Source organism: Pteropus medius, unplaced genomic scaffold (assembly GCF_902729225.1).
Source record: "Pteropus medius unplaced genomic scaffold, Ma_sr-lr_union100, whole genome shotgun sequence".
NCBI lineage: Eukaryota > Metazoa > Chordata > Mammalia > Chiroptera > Pteropodidae > Pteropus > Pteropus medius.
This window is the reverse complement of record NW_024344370.1, coordinates 4047087-4062926: the sequence shown is the minus strand read 5'-3', so window position 1 is coordinate 4062926 and position 15840 is coordinate 4047087. Positions and strand designations below refer to the sequence as shown.

Sequence of the window (15840 nt, the reverse complement as noted above, 5' to 3'; positions counted from 1 at the left end):
TTTTAAGTATTTTTTCCCAGTCTGTGGCTTGTCTTTTTATTCTCTTACCAATGGTTTTTAAAGAGCAGAACCTTTCATTTTAATGAAGTTTAGTATATCAATTAGTGTTGTATCTAAGAAATCTTTGCCTAATCCAGATTCTCAAAGGTTTTCTCCTATGTTTTCTAGGTAGAAGTTTTAGGTTTTACATTTAGGTCTATGACTTATTTCAGATTAATTCTTTTAAATAAAGTTTTATTAGAACTCAGCCATGCACATTTCTTTACATATCGTCTGTGGCTGCTTTAGCACTCCAATAACGGAGTTGACTAGTTGCAAAAGACTTTAAGGCCCACAAAGTCTAAATTATTTATCATCTAAGAAACATACAAGAAACGTTTGCCAACCCATTTTAGAAGATAGTAAATGCTCTTGAGGAAAAAAAAACAGGAAAGGGAAGACCTGTATGAGATTAAGTGAAGGCTACAAGGAATTAATCTTTATGTATTGACTTTACAGTTTGAAGTTATCTTGTTACATTTCAAAGAGGAACCACCACTACTTATGCTGGAATTTAACCTATTGAGCAAATCTTAAAATGAATTTTTACACCTATGTGCATAAAATAGTTTGGCAGTTGAAGAGTTAGTAGCCTTAACTTACTGTTCCTGTTAGTAGAAGACAAAAGGTATGGTCCCCTTAAGAGATTTGCTTTAACTGCTTTTGTCAAATTCAACAAAAGGTCCTTTCACATTTCTGTGACATTACATGGACATCAAGGAAATTCAGATTAGGCATGGAGGAGTGGATGTTTCCAGGTGTGTATTAAAACAACGATAGGATGTTTGAATACTCATACAAATGTTTATGGGATTGTTTTCTACTGAAGTTCAGAATATATCTAAAATAGGGTTCTTTCTGAAGACCTGAAAGCCTAATAGCAGGCAGAGATTTAAGAAGTACACATATAATAAGTATCATCAAAGCCAGCTTTCTAAACAAGGCTCTTCTCTTTACAGTGAGACCCAATGAAAAGAGCATGACATTTGGAGGTGGAAGACTTGGTTTCAAATTCCTGCTCCTTCACTTAATAATTTTGTGATTTGGGTAAGTAACTTATCCTATCTAAATTTTTGTTTTTCTTTTGTAATTGATTCCTGCCATTCCAAACCCATAGAATGTACAATATAGTGTCAGTGTAGGTTCATCCTTGGTAAAATGTATCATTCTGGTGAGTGATGTTGATAATGGGGGAGGCCGTGCATGTGTGTGAGCACAGGATATGAGGGAAATCTCTACCTTCCTCAATTTTGTTATGAGCCTAAAATTGCTCTAAAAAAACCCTTTAAAATAATAAAATAATCCCCCCCATTCACCTGCTTCTCTAGGATATTAGGAGAATCAAGTGAAATAATTTATATGAAAGCATTTTGTGGAATATAAAATAGTATAAGTGAATTCATAATTAGTACGAATGGAATAGAACAGAATTGCATAATTTTAAAAAACAATATGTAGGCACAACTGACTTTTTGCACATTTATTCATAGTAACACTACTGTATATGACATGATGTAAAAGATAACTATATTAAAAATTTCCCCACCCTGATCCCAGCTCAGCTTGTTCAGTAATCATTTTGCCTTCTACTTGGCAATTGTAGTTCATCTACTGTTCTACAATTGTCGTAGTAATATAACTATAGTAAAAAGTTTATACTGATATTCTTCCTCACATGCAATGTAAATCTGAATGTATTATTTGTGCTTTTTCATCATGTCCTTGGGTCAAATTTAAAAATAAACTCAAAAATCACAATCCATAGCTAATAAAAATATTTATAAAAGGCAAAACTATTAAATATTTATTGATTATAACTCCACTGCTTTTTTCCCATTTGAGAAAATCTATGGGAATCAAAGTGAATGAGAGTAAACAACTATAGATTTAATCTTGAATTTATTCTAATTTTTAAGTAAATCATTCACAAATTTCGTTACTTTAACATTAATAGTAGTGAATTACTTATGATGCATCTTATAGCTTCTCTCAACACATTACAGAGACAGTCTAGACGGTTCATTATCAGATAATTTTGTTACAGAATGACTTACATGATTAGGGAGTACAAAAAGTCAAGTTAATATTTATTTATTTATATTTAATAAAGAATACTGTGTTCCAAATGTACTATGTAGCCCTCATCAGGAAGCTAATAGTTTTATTTGGGAGAGAAAGTTTACACATTATTTTTAAATTTAAATTATTTTTTGACTAAGCACTAAGGTCATATGGCACAACATTGGAAAAGTGCAAAGAATATACACTAGAGAGTCTCCCTGGTGTCTCAAACACCCAATGGGATCCAATATTTGAACTTTTATCCTTCTAGAGAGATTTTATGCATATATAAGAAATTAGCATGGGTTTTGTTATCATTTTTTATTTTGATTTTGCCCATAAATGATGAATATACTGTTCTGTACCGTAATAATGTATTTTAGATATCTTTAAGTATCTGTACATACAGAGCTTCCTTTTTTTTTATTGCTACACGTCTTCTGTGTTTGGATATGCCATAATTTAATTAGTCCCCTATTCATGAACATTTAGGTTGTTTCAACCTTTTACTATTAAAAACTGCTATATTGAATAATCTTGTACATGTGTTGTTTTGCTCATGTCTATGGATAATATACTAGCAATAGCATTAGAATCAAATGTATGTATATTTTAATTTTGATCAATAGTGTTAAACTGGCCATACACGTTGCCCGGGTAGGTTTTTGTTTATAATTGAGGTCTAATTTACAAACCATAAAATTCACAGTTTTAATTGTACAACTCGTTGGGAACGTTATGCCAGTTTACACAATAACGTGCAGTGTATGAGAATGCCTTTAAGTCATAGTCTCCCAGCCTATGTTGATAACTTTAGTTTTTATGTTTTTGCCAATAGTAGAGGTGAGAATGATATCAAGATAGTTTTTGTTTGTTTCTTTACTATTTTTACTAAGAACTTATGTACAAGTCAAAAGTGTACAGCTCAGTGAATTTTTGCCATCATCCAGGTCATTTATAGAACATGTGCAGCATCCCAGAATGCTCCCTTTGTCCCCCCCGCCCACCAAAAAAAAAAGATAACCACTATTTTGACCTCTCTCACCACAGATTGTTTGCCTGATTTTTGAACTTCATGTAAAGGGAGTCTTGTAGAGTTTACTTTTTGTGTGTCTGGTTTCTTCTGTATTATATGTGAGATTCAATGATGTTGTTGTGTGTGCCTATAATTCTTTTTCATTTCTGTGATTCAATTACTTGAATATACCAAAATTTATCTGTTCTACTGTTTATGGATTTTTGGTTGCTTCTACTTTTCAGTGATTATGAATAAAAATTTTCTGAACATTCTAATACATGTCCTGTGGAGGAGTTAAGCACTCATGTCTTTTAGCTATATACCTTGTCTGGGTAGGTTTTGTTTGTTTTTAATATCTAATTTATAAACAATAAAATTTACTAATTTTTAGGATACGATTTGTTACAGTTCCCTATAGATCTGCATTTCGCATGTCTTATGAGCAAAAGCCCCAATTGCCTTTTTTCTAGACAATCTTTTCAAGGATGTTGGAAGATAGAAATGGTGTCTCTCCATAGAACAAAAGACAGGTTTGCTTACAGCCTTGGAAATTAGAGATAATGTCTCCCTCCAGAGTAAAGGGTAGGCGTACTTACTGCCATTTGAAAATAATTGTGTTTCTTCCACTTCAGTAACGCAGCTCACTGTGGGTACAGGTGTTACCCAGTTCTCTTCACAACACTGTGTGGGAATTCGGGTTCAGGCACCTGACACAAGAAAATGCTGATACTACTCTGACTATTGCTCCTGATATGAGTAATAAAGTCCTTTGTCTCTGACTCAGGAGTCTCATGTCTTCTGCCAGTATCCATGAAACTGGCAGACTTAACTAACTTGTTTCTTGCAAATAGAGTAAACTCTCAAGCCAACACAGTTCTTGCCACAATTCAGTGAATTTTGATAAATATAGAGACTTGTCGCCACTGCAGTCAGATCATACAACATTTCAATCACCCTCAAAAGTTCCTTTTTGACCCTTTACTTTTATTATCCTTCCCCACCTCTGCCAACCCTTGTTTTTCTTTCTATCACCATAGTTTTGCCATTTGTTGAATTTCCTATCAACAGAATTTTATAGTATATATCCTTTTGTGTCTGGCTCCTTTCATTCAGCATATGCTTTTGAGATTTATTCATGCTGTTGCATCTATCACTAGGTTATTCCCTTTTGTTGATGAGTGGTGCTTAATTGTTTGGGTAATTGTTTATCCATTCACCAGTTGATGGACATTTGGGTTGTTTTCAGTTTGGGACTATTATGAATGAAGCTGGTGTGAACATTTGATTATAGGTTTTCGTGTGGATGTATATTTTTACTTCTTTTGGGTACATGCTTAGGAACGGAAATGCCGAGTCTTATGAGGTGCTTTTAACTTTGTAAAGAACTGCGGAATTATTTTCCAGAGTGTCTATCACCTTGTATTCCTATCTGGGTAGTTTTAATTTGCATCTTTTGTTATGAGTGAGGTTGAAAGTATTTCATATGTTTGAATTATTTGTATTTCATTTTCTGTAAGTTGCCTATTCAACTCATCTTACCTGTTTTTCTACTGGGTATTGGAGTTTTTTAGTTATTTATAGGCATTCTTCATATATCGGGATATTTTTGTTCATACTATGAATTAACACACTTTTTTTTTCCATTTTGTCAAGTGACATATGAGGTTGTTTATGGTGGGTTTTGCCATGCAGAAATTTGTCTCTCTGAAGTTCTCAATCTCAAGAGTATTTACTAACAGTGTAAGACTTCACATACAAACAGATTGTTCTTTTAATTCACCTTAAAGTATAAATTGTTTTCCAGCAACATTTTATGTAGTCACAACTTCAGTGGGAATAAAGAGAAATATTCTAAAGACTTAAATTTGTTTTCTACATTCTCATAAGAATTTTACCACCTTTTAGAAAACAGCTATACAATGGAAACAAAAGAGCTTTAGGAATTGTCTTAACTTATGTGTAATAAGAGAAAATATTTAAAATAATATTACATGTGTCTTTTACAGAAATATATATGCAAGATGTTGACACTGCAAACTTGGACAGTGCAAGCCTTGTTAATTTTTCTCACCACTGAATCTTTAGGTAAGGTTCATGAGATACCCTACTTCTCAACCCTACAAATTAGGTTTATTGTATTGATATAATTATATAATTAAATTATGCTTAATCATTATATAATTATGATTATATATTCATAGCATCGTTATTAAGGGAATACTGTCTTAAAAATGATTTTAAGAAATAAAAATGCTCTCGATAAATTATAATTTGCATAATTTGAGTCAAAGGGTCACTCAGTAATCCTACATGCTGTTTAGCTATACTCACAATAATTTTAAGATTGGGAAGGAGAAAATATATATATATTTTTAATAAAGAAACAGAAAATCTTTTAACTTTTAGCATTTTACTCCTTAATGGCCAAAGGTATCACTGAGCAGCAGTATGATTGTGATACCAGAATAAAGAGGTCACCTAGAGTTGGTACTGCTCAAGCTGATCCATAGCCTGAGGCCTGTCTGAAGATTGATTATTACTGGTCCACTACGAGATAAGTATAGAAATTAAGAATAAATGTTTAGCAAGTCTTATAACAATTTGACATAGCCGTCATGTTCAAACATGTAATCAGTGGACTTGTCTCATGGAACTTAGTATAAAACGAAGTCTGTGAAAATTTGGGAAAACAAACTGATCCTTTACCACAAACAGTTTGAGAAGCACTGCTCTGAATCAACCCCTCTCCCAATCAAGGAATGCAGCAGCTTTTTGAACACTTTAAGGGATACAAAGTTTATGTTAAAAATCTTTCTCATTTAGAAAGTCTTTCCTTTTCTTTCCTTTCCTTTTCTTTTCCTTTCTTCCTTCCTTCTTTCTTATTATTTATGCCTAAAGCACTTGGTCTTCTTAGATGGTCTCCCATCCAAGTACTAACTAGGCCCAACCCTGCTTCGCTTCCAAGGTCAGACATTGGGCTTGTTCAGGGTGGCATGGCCATAGACCTTGGACCGTGGCTCCACCGGGGTGCGAACCCAGGACCTTCTGCATGTAAAGCAGATGTGATAACTACTACACTATGGAACCACGTCCTCTTTCCTTTTCCTGAACTCAAATTTTCCTCATAAATTTTTTCTATTAATCCTAGTCTAGAGTAGACACACTTTCTCTTCCCACTGTTAAATTCTTCAAGTATTGAAGGACTACTTTCATGTGTTTCTAAGCCCTCTCTTCCCTAAACTAAACTTACCTAGTTGTGATAATCATTCTTTATAGCACTTGGCTTCCAGCCCTGTGCAACTTCCAGCCCTGAGCATACTGATTACCCTCCTGAGTCTCCTCTTGGTTGCCCATATCACATTTAAAATATAGTATTTTACCACCTCTCCCACTTACCAGCTGTAAGACTTTGGCCAGTCACTTAGTATTTGCTTCAGTTTCCTGATCTATAAAATGGGGATAGAATGGTCCCTATTTCCTAGGGTTGTTAATGAGGATTAAATGAGTTGATAGAAGGCATTTGGACAGTTCCTGGCCCACAGTAAGCATTATAAAAACAATCATAATTATATATTATTGTAATTGGAATAAAACACACTTAAAAAAAAATAAATATAATGCCAGAACTAGACATGATCTGAGTATAGTGATATTATTATTTTGATCTGAACATCATTTTTATTAAAGCAACATAGCTGTTTGCCAGCTAAGATATACTATAGTTTCATGTTAAGCTACTAGTCAGTGAAAATTCTCAGGTTGTTTTCACATGAATTACTTTTAAGCCATTTCTACTTCACTCTACATTGATTTCTTATCAACCTAAATAGGAGATATTACCTTCTTTTGCAAAGTTCATTTTATTAATTTTAGCCTATTGGTCTAATCTTTCAACATAGTTTTGAATCCTAACATCATCCTATGTTGGCAGTCCTTCATAGTCTTGTCCTTTGCTAATTTGATAAGTGTGTCTCTTTTTTTTTTCCCAAGTCGTTGATTACAATGTTGAAAATAACAGGACTACGTTATCTGTTGCTACCTCACAAATTACTCCAAAACTCCATGGCTTAAAATGACAATAATTATTGTTTCTCATGGTTTATGTGGGTCAGGAATATAGATAGGCACAACCAGATTGGTTCATCTTTGCTCTATGATTTCTGGGGCCTCAGCTGGAATAGTCAAAGATTGAGGGCTGGAATCATCTAAAGGCTCATTCACTTATACTTCTGGGTTGGTGCTGGCTGTAGGATGAGGGCTTTGCCAGGGCTGTTGGCCAGAATACCACACATGGTCTCTCCATGTGGCCTTGGCTTCCTTACAACATGTGGCTGAGTTTCAAGAGCGTATGTCCCAAGAGAAAAAGAGAGCTAGTCAGAGGTTTTTAATCATTTTAATGATCTAGCCTTAGAAGTCATATAGTACACTTCATTGCCTGAGGCAGACAAAAGTAGCCACACAGATCTGAGGGCCCCATTTCTTTGTGGAAGGTGTAGCAGTCACATTGTAAGAAGAGCACGTAGGATGGGATAAACAATTAGGTGTGACCATCTTTGGAAAATACAGTCTACCCAAAGGACTGAGGACAGGCACTTCTGCGTACACAAGACCTCCCACTTTTTTTTTGCAGTCAATATTTTACTTATATATATATATCTCATCAATTAAAGATTTATTAGTTCAAACATATGTCTGTTTTTATAGATCAAAAACAGCCAGATATCAGTGCAGCTAGATTACTTGTCTCTGGAGAATAGTAATAATGATAGGCTACCATTTATTGGAGGCCTATTGAATACCAGGCATCATAGTAGGTGCTTTACATAAGTAATTTCTAATCTCACAAAAACTCTTTAAGATAACTACTGTTAACTTTATTTTCCAAGTGAGGAAAAACTCAGATAAGGCAGGTTACCACTCAAGTACCCATTAGCAAGTGGGATTCACTAGGAAGAGCTAGCTGCCTTAAAATTCTAGACAGTGAGGCTAGAGAAAGAGAATAGAATTATGCTAACTAGTTGGGAATTTAACTTGATGGGAATAGGTAGCCATTAAGTAATTTAAAATAGGGAACTGGCATTATCATTTGTGAAGAGTAACTCTAGCAGCAGTATGTAGGATAAACTGGAAGGACATCATACTGTGGTATAATATGGTTGCTTGAGCTTTAGCAGTCAAAATAGGGTTGGTAAGAAGAGGCTGACACACTAATTAAGAGTATAGAACCAACAAGACTCAGTGCAATATTGTTAAGTTGGAGGTTAGAGGAGGCTAATTAGAGATAATGAAGGGGGGGCTGTGATGCATATAATTTTAGACATGTTCATTTTAAAGTACCGTCAGAATATCTCACAGAATATGTCTTGTAAGCTATTGAAAACAAAATTGGAGCTAGGAATAGGGGTTTAGATGTCATTAACATGGAGTAGGTGATAGTTAAAGCATATAGTTTTATTTTTTATGCAATCTGATTTTTCTTTATAATATGGGATTTGATCTCATACACATATTATTAAAATTAATGTATTTGGCTATCTTATTCTTTTCTGTTTTTTAATTGCCCCCTTGCTATTTTTTTTGTTGTCTGAATTTTGATAGATGAACAATGTATGCTATTCCTTTATGCCCCCACCTGCACCCTCAGCTGCATTTAGGACTAGAGCGGAGCAGAGACTACCACTGCCTCTTTTCTGGAAGGTTTAATTTACACCCTCCAGAATGGAGGAACAGAATTGGTGGTGGAACAAGTATGGATCATGCTGCAGGCATTCTGTGTTTCCTAAAGCAAAATTAGAATATTATAGAAAGGGGTGAAGCTTGCCTAGGTTTTTTTTTTTTAATCCAACTTCATCTTCCTCATAATTTGTATAATTTCTTTACAAATATTAGCATTAAATTCTGACTATATTAATTTTCACTGTGTTCTTTTTCTGTGTCTTTAGAGATATTTTAGTGAAGATTGAGGAATTGCATAGATTCAAAATATTTTGTACCAGAAAAATTCAGTCCATTTTTATATTTTCTATTACTGTTCCTTTTCAGGTGAACTTCTAGATCCATGTGGTTATATCATCCCTGAATCTCCAGTTGTACAACTTGGTTCTAATTTCACTGCAGTTTGTGTGCTAAAGGAAAAATGTATGGATTATTTTCATGTAAATGCTGATTACATTTTCTGGAAAACAAACCATGTCACTGTTCCTCATGAACAATATACTGTCATAAACAGAACAGCATCTAGTGTCACTTTTACAGATATATCTTTATTAAATATTCAACTCACGTGCAATATTCGTATATTTGGACAGATTGATCAGAACGTTTATGGAATCAGAATAATTTCAGGCTGTAAGTTTTTTTTTGTCTTATTTCAGACTCTGATGACTGTTGAGTTATATTTTTAATGTGTTGGTCTTTATGAAATGAACTAATTTGTCAACTCCGACTTTCGGACATATTTATTTTTAAAAAATAAGGTTAGGAGTGGAACTACAGTTTCATTACTAATATGCAGAAAAAGAGTAACTCAAGTTTTATATCTTTCCTGAAATCCAAGCATCTGTCAGTTTTCTAGGAAAATCCTTTGACATGAGACCCCCAAATAAAGTATTGTTGAAGTCAGTGAATTTATTCATAGTAACTTTTAACACCCCTTAATTGCTGCGAAAATGCTCATTAAGAAGGCGAATAAATAAATATTGGAGAAAGTCTCTCTTCTATGTCAAAAGAAATAAGTAAACAGTATTATCCAAGAGTGGATCATCAAATATGTGGATCAGCCAAAACTAATTTTACCGTTTGCTTTTCCATCAGAGTTTGGGAAGGCAATAGGAAGAGAAATATAAATGAATCATTTTTGCTTCTATTTAGTTGCTTCTTACTAACATGCAAATATTACTGTTTAAAATATACTTAATGGAGAAATCAGTCTGTTATTATCCAGTTATAAATGAAAGTTCATTTTATGTAGAAAATTAATTTGGAACATACTAGTTAATGACAATTATGATAGAAAATATATTACTGTCTGAAAAGAAGTTCACATTTAAATAAAAAAAATTATTTAGGTACCAGTCTTTCATTATGTTCATAGTTTTTGCTTGGGTTTCTTTTTTCTGTTTAGATTTTAAATGTCTCGTGTAGTATATAGATTGTATATTAATTACTTGTGGTTTTGAAGCTTTTTGAAAATTGCTAATTTTTCCCTTTTAGTGCCTCCAGAAAAACCTAAAAATTTGAGTTGCATTGTGAATGAAGGAAAGAGAATGATGTGTCAGTGGGATCCTGGAAGGGAAACATACCTGGAAACAAACTTCACTTTAAAATCTGAATGGCAAGTTATTTTAACTTTGTTGTATGTTGAGTTTATTAAGTTAGTCATTTGTGCTGGAATTTTTATTTTGTCAAGTAGTAATATTAAGTGCAAATTTTTAATATTTTATTTAACCTTTTATTTTAGAACATCTGAAACATATAAAAGTAGAAAGAATAGTATAATAAATCCCCATGTACCCATCATCCAGCTTCAATAATGATCAGCACATGACCAGTCTTATTTTATATATACCGCACCCCAGATTGTCTGAAAATAAATCTCAGATATCATATCATCTCATCCATAAATATTTGAATACATATGTCTAAAAGATTAGGACCCTTTTTAAAAAGACATAACTACATACCTTATTAAACCCAGATATAATCGAAAATACTTTAACATGGCCACATTTTCAGTTAGTATTCAAATTTCTCCAGTTGTCTCATAAATATATGTATTTTTACATTTATTCAAATCAAGATCTAAGTAATCTCCATATATAGCAGATTGATATGTCTTGTAAGTCTCTCTTAACCATAGGTTCCTCCACCTGTTTCTCTTTTTTTTTGCAATTCAGTTCAAATAATAGTTATTCATTGTTTAACATTCCTCTTTTTTTATTTTCTAAAAATTGCTATTAGATGTAGACACTTGATCAAATTTGGCTTTGATTTATTTTTTAAAAAATAATAAGAATGATGTGTACTTCCATCAGGGACCACCACATAATGTTTGATTGTTCCCGTATTTTTGATACTAAGATTGAGCAATGGCTTCAGGTTTCATCAGCCTGATCCATTCATTATAAAATTCCCCATTAGTTTTTTCAAACACAAAAATTAAAAGAATTTTACAGTGAAAGCTTATACATACCCATCAACTAGTTCTACAGTTAATATTTTACTATATTTGCTTTATCACATATCTATTTACCTATGCATCCTTCTCTCCATCTATTAATCCATCTTTTTTATGCACTGTAGAGTGGGTTGCAGACATTAGTATACTTTACCCTTAAATACTTCAGCATATATGTATATACACATCATTAATGAGGTGTAATTAACTAGATGTTTACAGGCATTTTTTTTAAGTTAAATTTACATATATCTTAAAATATACTTAAATATCTTAAATGTATCATTTAATGAGTTTTGACTACTGCATACACTTGTGTAACTCAAACTCTTGTCAAAATATAGAACATTACTAACACCCCAGAAAGTTTACCACATGCCCCTTTCTAGTTAATCCTAGCCACCACCCTGTCCTACTAGACAATTACTTGTCAGATTTTCTTTCCTATAGTTTTTTGCCCGTTTCAGAATGTCATATAAATCAGCTGTTCCCAAACTTTTTAGCACCAGTGACCAGTGCTCCTATGAGAATCTAATGCCTGCCGATCTGAGGTGAAGCTGAGGCGGTGATGCTAGCACTGGGCAGTGGCTGCAAATACAGATGAAGCTTCCCTGGCTTGCCCGCTGCTCACCTCCTGCTGTGCAGCCTGGTTCCTAACAGGCTGCAGACTGGACCGGTTGGTACCAGTCCGCAGCCCTGAAGTTAGGGACCCATGATATAAATAAATCAGGCAGTATGTACTGTTTTGTGAAAAGTTTTTATGATTCAGCAGAATATTTAGAGATTTAACCATGTTGCTTTCAAATAGTTTTTGACTTAAAGGTTCGAACAGTCATCAGTGATTATTTTTTGAGGTACAAAATAGTAGTAGTCTTTTTGTTTTTAACCGAAAATACTTAAAATTTCCTCTCATCAACAATTGGTTCCCTGAGGTACAATTCATATAAGAGAAGCAAAATGGTGTTAGTATTTCCTTTTATTAACCATTTTTATAATGCATTGGTTTCCTAGTATCTTCCAAAGGTAGATAATGAGGAGTTTTCCCCTCCTTGTGAATTCATATTTAAAAGTATTAGATGTGTTTCAATCCATTCTGGTAATAATTCTTGATACTTAAATTGTCCCATCTTTGGTTAGCGGGAACTTATTCAGATTGGCTCATCCTTTTAACATAGCTTCATTAGTCTTTGATAATCAGCTTCCTTCATCTGCTATGACATGATTTTCTGGTTCATCTTAATATATTTCTTGCCCCAGACCTAAAATTAATCACTACTTTATAGTAGCCATGGTTCTATTCCGTATGAAATGCTGTTTAGAGACTGCAGTTTGGGTGATAGGGCAACTTGTTGCTACTGGGTTGTCATTGTTTTTAGGCCTTTTCAGTGGAATACTAAACAGAATTTTTAGATTGTTTTTCTTTCACTAAAAATATAGTTAAATTACTGGATTAAAGATACTTAAAATAGTTCCTTTCTATGTATATACCACCAATTCAGTACAAGAGTTCCTATGTTTCATCATCTACTTTTTGGATTTTCCTAAAAATGTAAACTAGTTAATTCAAAAAGTCAGATTTATAAAACAAGATATATTCACAGAAGTTTCAGTTCCCTGTCTCCTATACCTTATTTCCTCCCTCCCCCTAGAGGTTACTTGTTTTGGTTTTGATTTATCCTTTTTATTTTAAAAAATAATGTGTGTATATATATTCTTATTTTATGCATAATTTAATTTATAACATGTATATACATAATTTATGCATAATATATAAGTAAATATAGTAATAACACTTAAAACTTTCTATAGTGATAGAAATCAGAAAGTGGTTGCCTGGGTTTGACTGAAAAGAGACTGAAGGAATTTTGTGGGCTGATGGAAATTCTTATCGCTATCCTCCTATCTCGTCCGAGCATATAGTGCTTAGAAAAAGCGTACTGTGCTTAAAGAAAGACATTGCTAGTACATTAAGGAATCTATTTCAGAAAAGTAAAGAAATGGTAAATAGATCAAAAAGAGGCCACAGGAAATAGATAATTTTTGGAGACATGCCAGTGGGGATAGAGCATAATATTCTAAATGTAATATTTTTGGAATAAAATTTGAAAATTTTGTGTTTAAGATATAGGTCAAACTCATTTTTAAAGAAAAACGGGTTCATTTTTAAGGAATTTTGTTTTTAGTGTTCAATAATTTATTTCAAACTTATTGGAATTAACTTTATTTTAAGCAGTAATAATCTGGGTCTCATCAAACTCTTTTCAAGTAATCTTTTTCACTAATTTATTCAAATCTATTTTTAATAACTGATTTCTTCCATTTTTGTATTTAGGGCAACAGAGAAGTTTGCTGATTGTAAAACAAAACGTGACACCCCTGCCTCATGCACTGTTGATTATTCTCCTGTGTATTTTGTCAACATTGAAGTCTGGGTAGAAGCAGAGAATGCCCTTGGGAAGGTTACATCAGATCATATCAATTTTGATCCTGTAGATAAAGGTAGTTCTAAACCTGAATTTGAGAATTTATTAAAATACGCAGTAGTTTATAAAGTAGTTTTTAGATTTTAATTAATGTAGAAACAAGCATTTATTATCTTAGTGATTTTTATACATTCATTTTATCAACATTAAAAAATAATTTGGAAAAAGAAAAATATCCGTAATACAACCACACAGTTATTTTCACTTTGAATGTTATCTTCTCGTATTTGTCCAGGTATCATTTTACAGGATTATAATCATAGTATACATGTTCCATTTTATTCTTTTTTAAAAACTGAATATATTATAAATATTTATCTTTTGATAGCCGAACTAGAAAAGGTTAACAAATGTAATAAACTGACAAGGAAAACAAAAGATTTTTAAGAAACTTTTTCTTTCCGTTATAAGAGTATGGCATAGCATTGTTTTCAGAGAAATTAGTTCATTTAGTGAAAATAAATGAATATTGTGAAATTAAGAAAATATAAAGAGTATATTTGAGTTTGTATAAGAAGTTGATAAACATTAGGATTTATTTTATTCTTCAGTGAAGCCCAATCCACCACGTAATTTATCAGTCAGCAACTCAGAGGAACTGTCTAGTATCTTAAAATTGACATGGATCAACTCAAGTATTATGGGTTATATAAGACTGAAATATAACATTCAGTATAGGACCAAAGATGCTTCAACTTGGAGTCAGGTAAATCGAAAAGTTACTGTTTATTCAAATAGTCTTTCTTGTAACCTTCTAACCTAAAAGTCACAATCATTTTCTGAATGTCTTAAGTGAAATATTTTGCTTGACACCTCTTCTAGATCTGTATTTCAAGCAAGGGCAAACAGGAAGACATCCAGATGGAAAATATAGTTTTGCTAAATACAGTAGCTTTTAAGTAAAATATGGAAGTGATGGAAGGTGAAAAGAACACATAATAAAAAACAAATGAAGTGAAGGAGTTAAAGAGATGATATGGATAAGGTAGAGGAGGGTTTGACAAACCAAGTCTGTGGGCCCAATTCAGCCAGCCATCTGTTTTTATCAAGTTTTGTTGGAACTCAGCCACAAACATTTGTTTACATGATATTTCTAGCTACTTTTGTGCTACAGTGGAAGAGTTGAGTTGGTGCAACAGAGACCATCCAGCCCACAGCCTAAAATATTTACTATTCAGGCCTTTATAGAAAGTTTGCCAACCCCTGAAGTAAAAGGAGGGATTGATGGAGAACTTGTGAGACTGAAAAGGAAGAGGACAGTGTACCCAAAGATGATGCTGTCAGCAAAAATACTTGGAGCTTTTTAAAAGTCCCATCACCATAGCTTTGAGCTCTCCATACTATTCTTCCTTATAACTCCACTTATCACTAACAGTGTGCTTTTGTTTTGTTTCTTGGTTTGCAGTAATGAGCTCATAAGAGAATTGAGCCATGACCTTACTACTTCTGTCCTCCATTCCACATATCTAAAGGGCTCAGAATACGATTAGAAAAAGCAATAAACCAAAATGAATTAATGCTTCATGTTGTATAGAGAAAATACCTGAAATTCTTCAAAATATTTTTTAATATCATAGAATCTTAATTCTTTGGTATAAAAAAGACTGATACCTCTTTTGTATATTGAAATCTCAGAATAGTGGAAAGAATCAGTTAGTTACCTATATGTAGTCTGCTCTTTTTTCCTGAAAACAAAGTTTGTCTGCAATGATAGCTTTTCGTTTTCTTGATTGGACTAGATATATCTTCCTTTTGCCTATCCAGATCCTTCTCCACCATCCTCTTTATCTTGGTATGCCTACCTGTGTGGATTCCATTTGTGGGTTCCTATTTCTTCTAGTTACCTACTGAGTATGGTTAATGGCAGGAGAGATAGAAGTGAGATCAGCATATTTGTTTTTCCTGCTGCTTCCTCCCTTGAGCTTCCAGTGTCTCTAAACCTCAGGTCACTGCTCCTCTCAGGTTAACTCTATCTAAACCCTTCTTCCAGGTTCTGGTACCTCCCCCTCATCCCTTTGGGCCCCGAGGTGGTGACAGCTACAAGCTCTAGAGTACTGACTGCA

At 33.2% G+C, this 15840-nt stretch overlaps 1 protein-coding gene across 2 annotated transcripts in view; it reads left to right on the top strand.

Annotated features, from left to right (window-relative positions):
* The window catches only part of IL6ST (interleukin 6 cytokine family signal transducer), a 43376-nt gene that overhangs the window by 9055 nt on the left and 18481 nt on the right, over positions 1-15840 (top strand). The window contains exons 2-7 of one of the 2 annotated variants that reach the window (XM_039869959.1): positions 999-1086; positions 5125-5203; positions 9161-9466; positions 10331-10451; positions 13627-13793; positions 14329-14483. In XM_039869959.1, coding sequence (XP_039725893.1) covers positions 5140-5203; positions 9161-9466; positions 10331-10451; positions 13627-13793; positions 14329-14483 — 813 coding nt within the window. In that variant the 5' untranslated portion in view covers positions 999-1086; positions 5125-5139. The remainder of the gene's footprint in view (positions 1-998; positions 1087-5124; positions 5204-9160; positions 9467-10330; positions 10452-13626; positions 13794-14328; positions 14484-15840) is intronic. The other variant, XM_039869960.1, reaches the window with a different exon arrangement.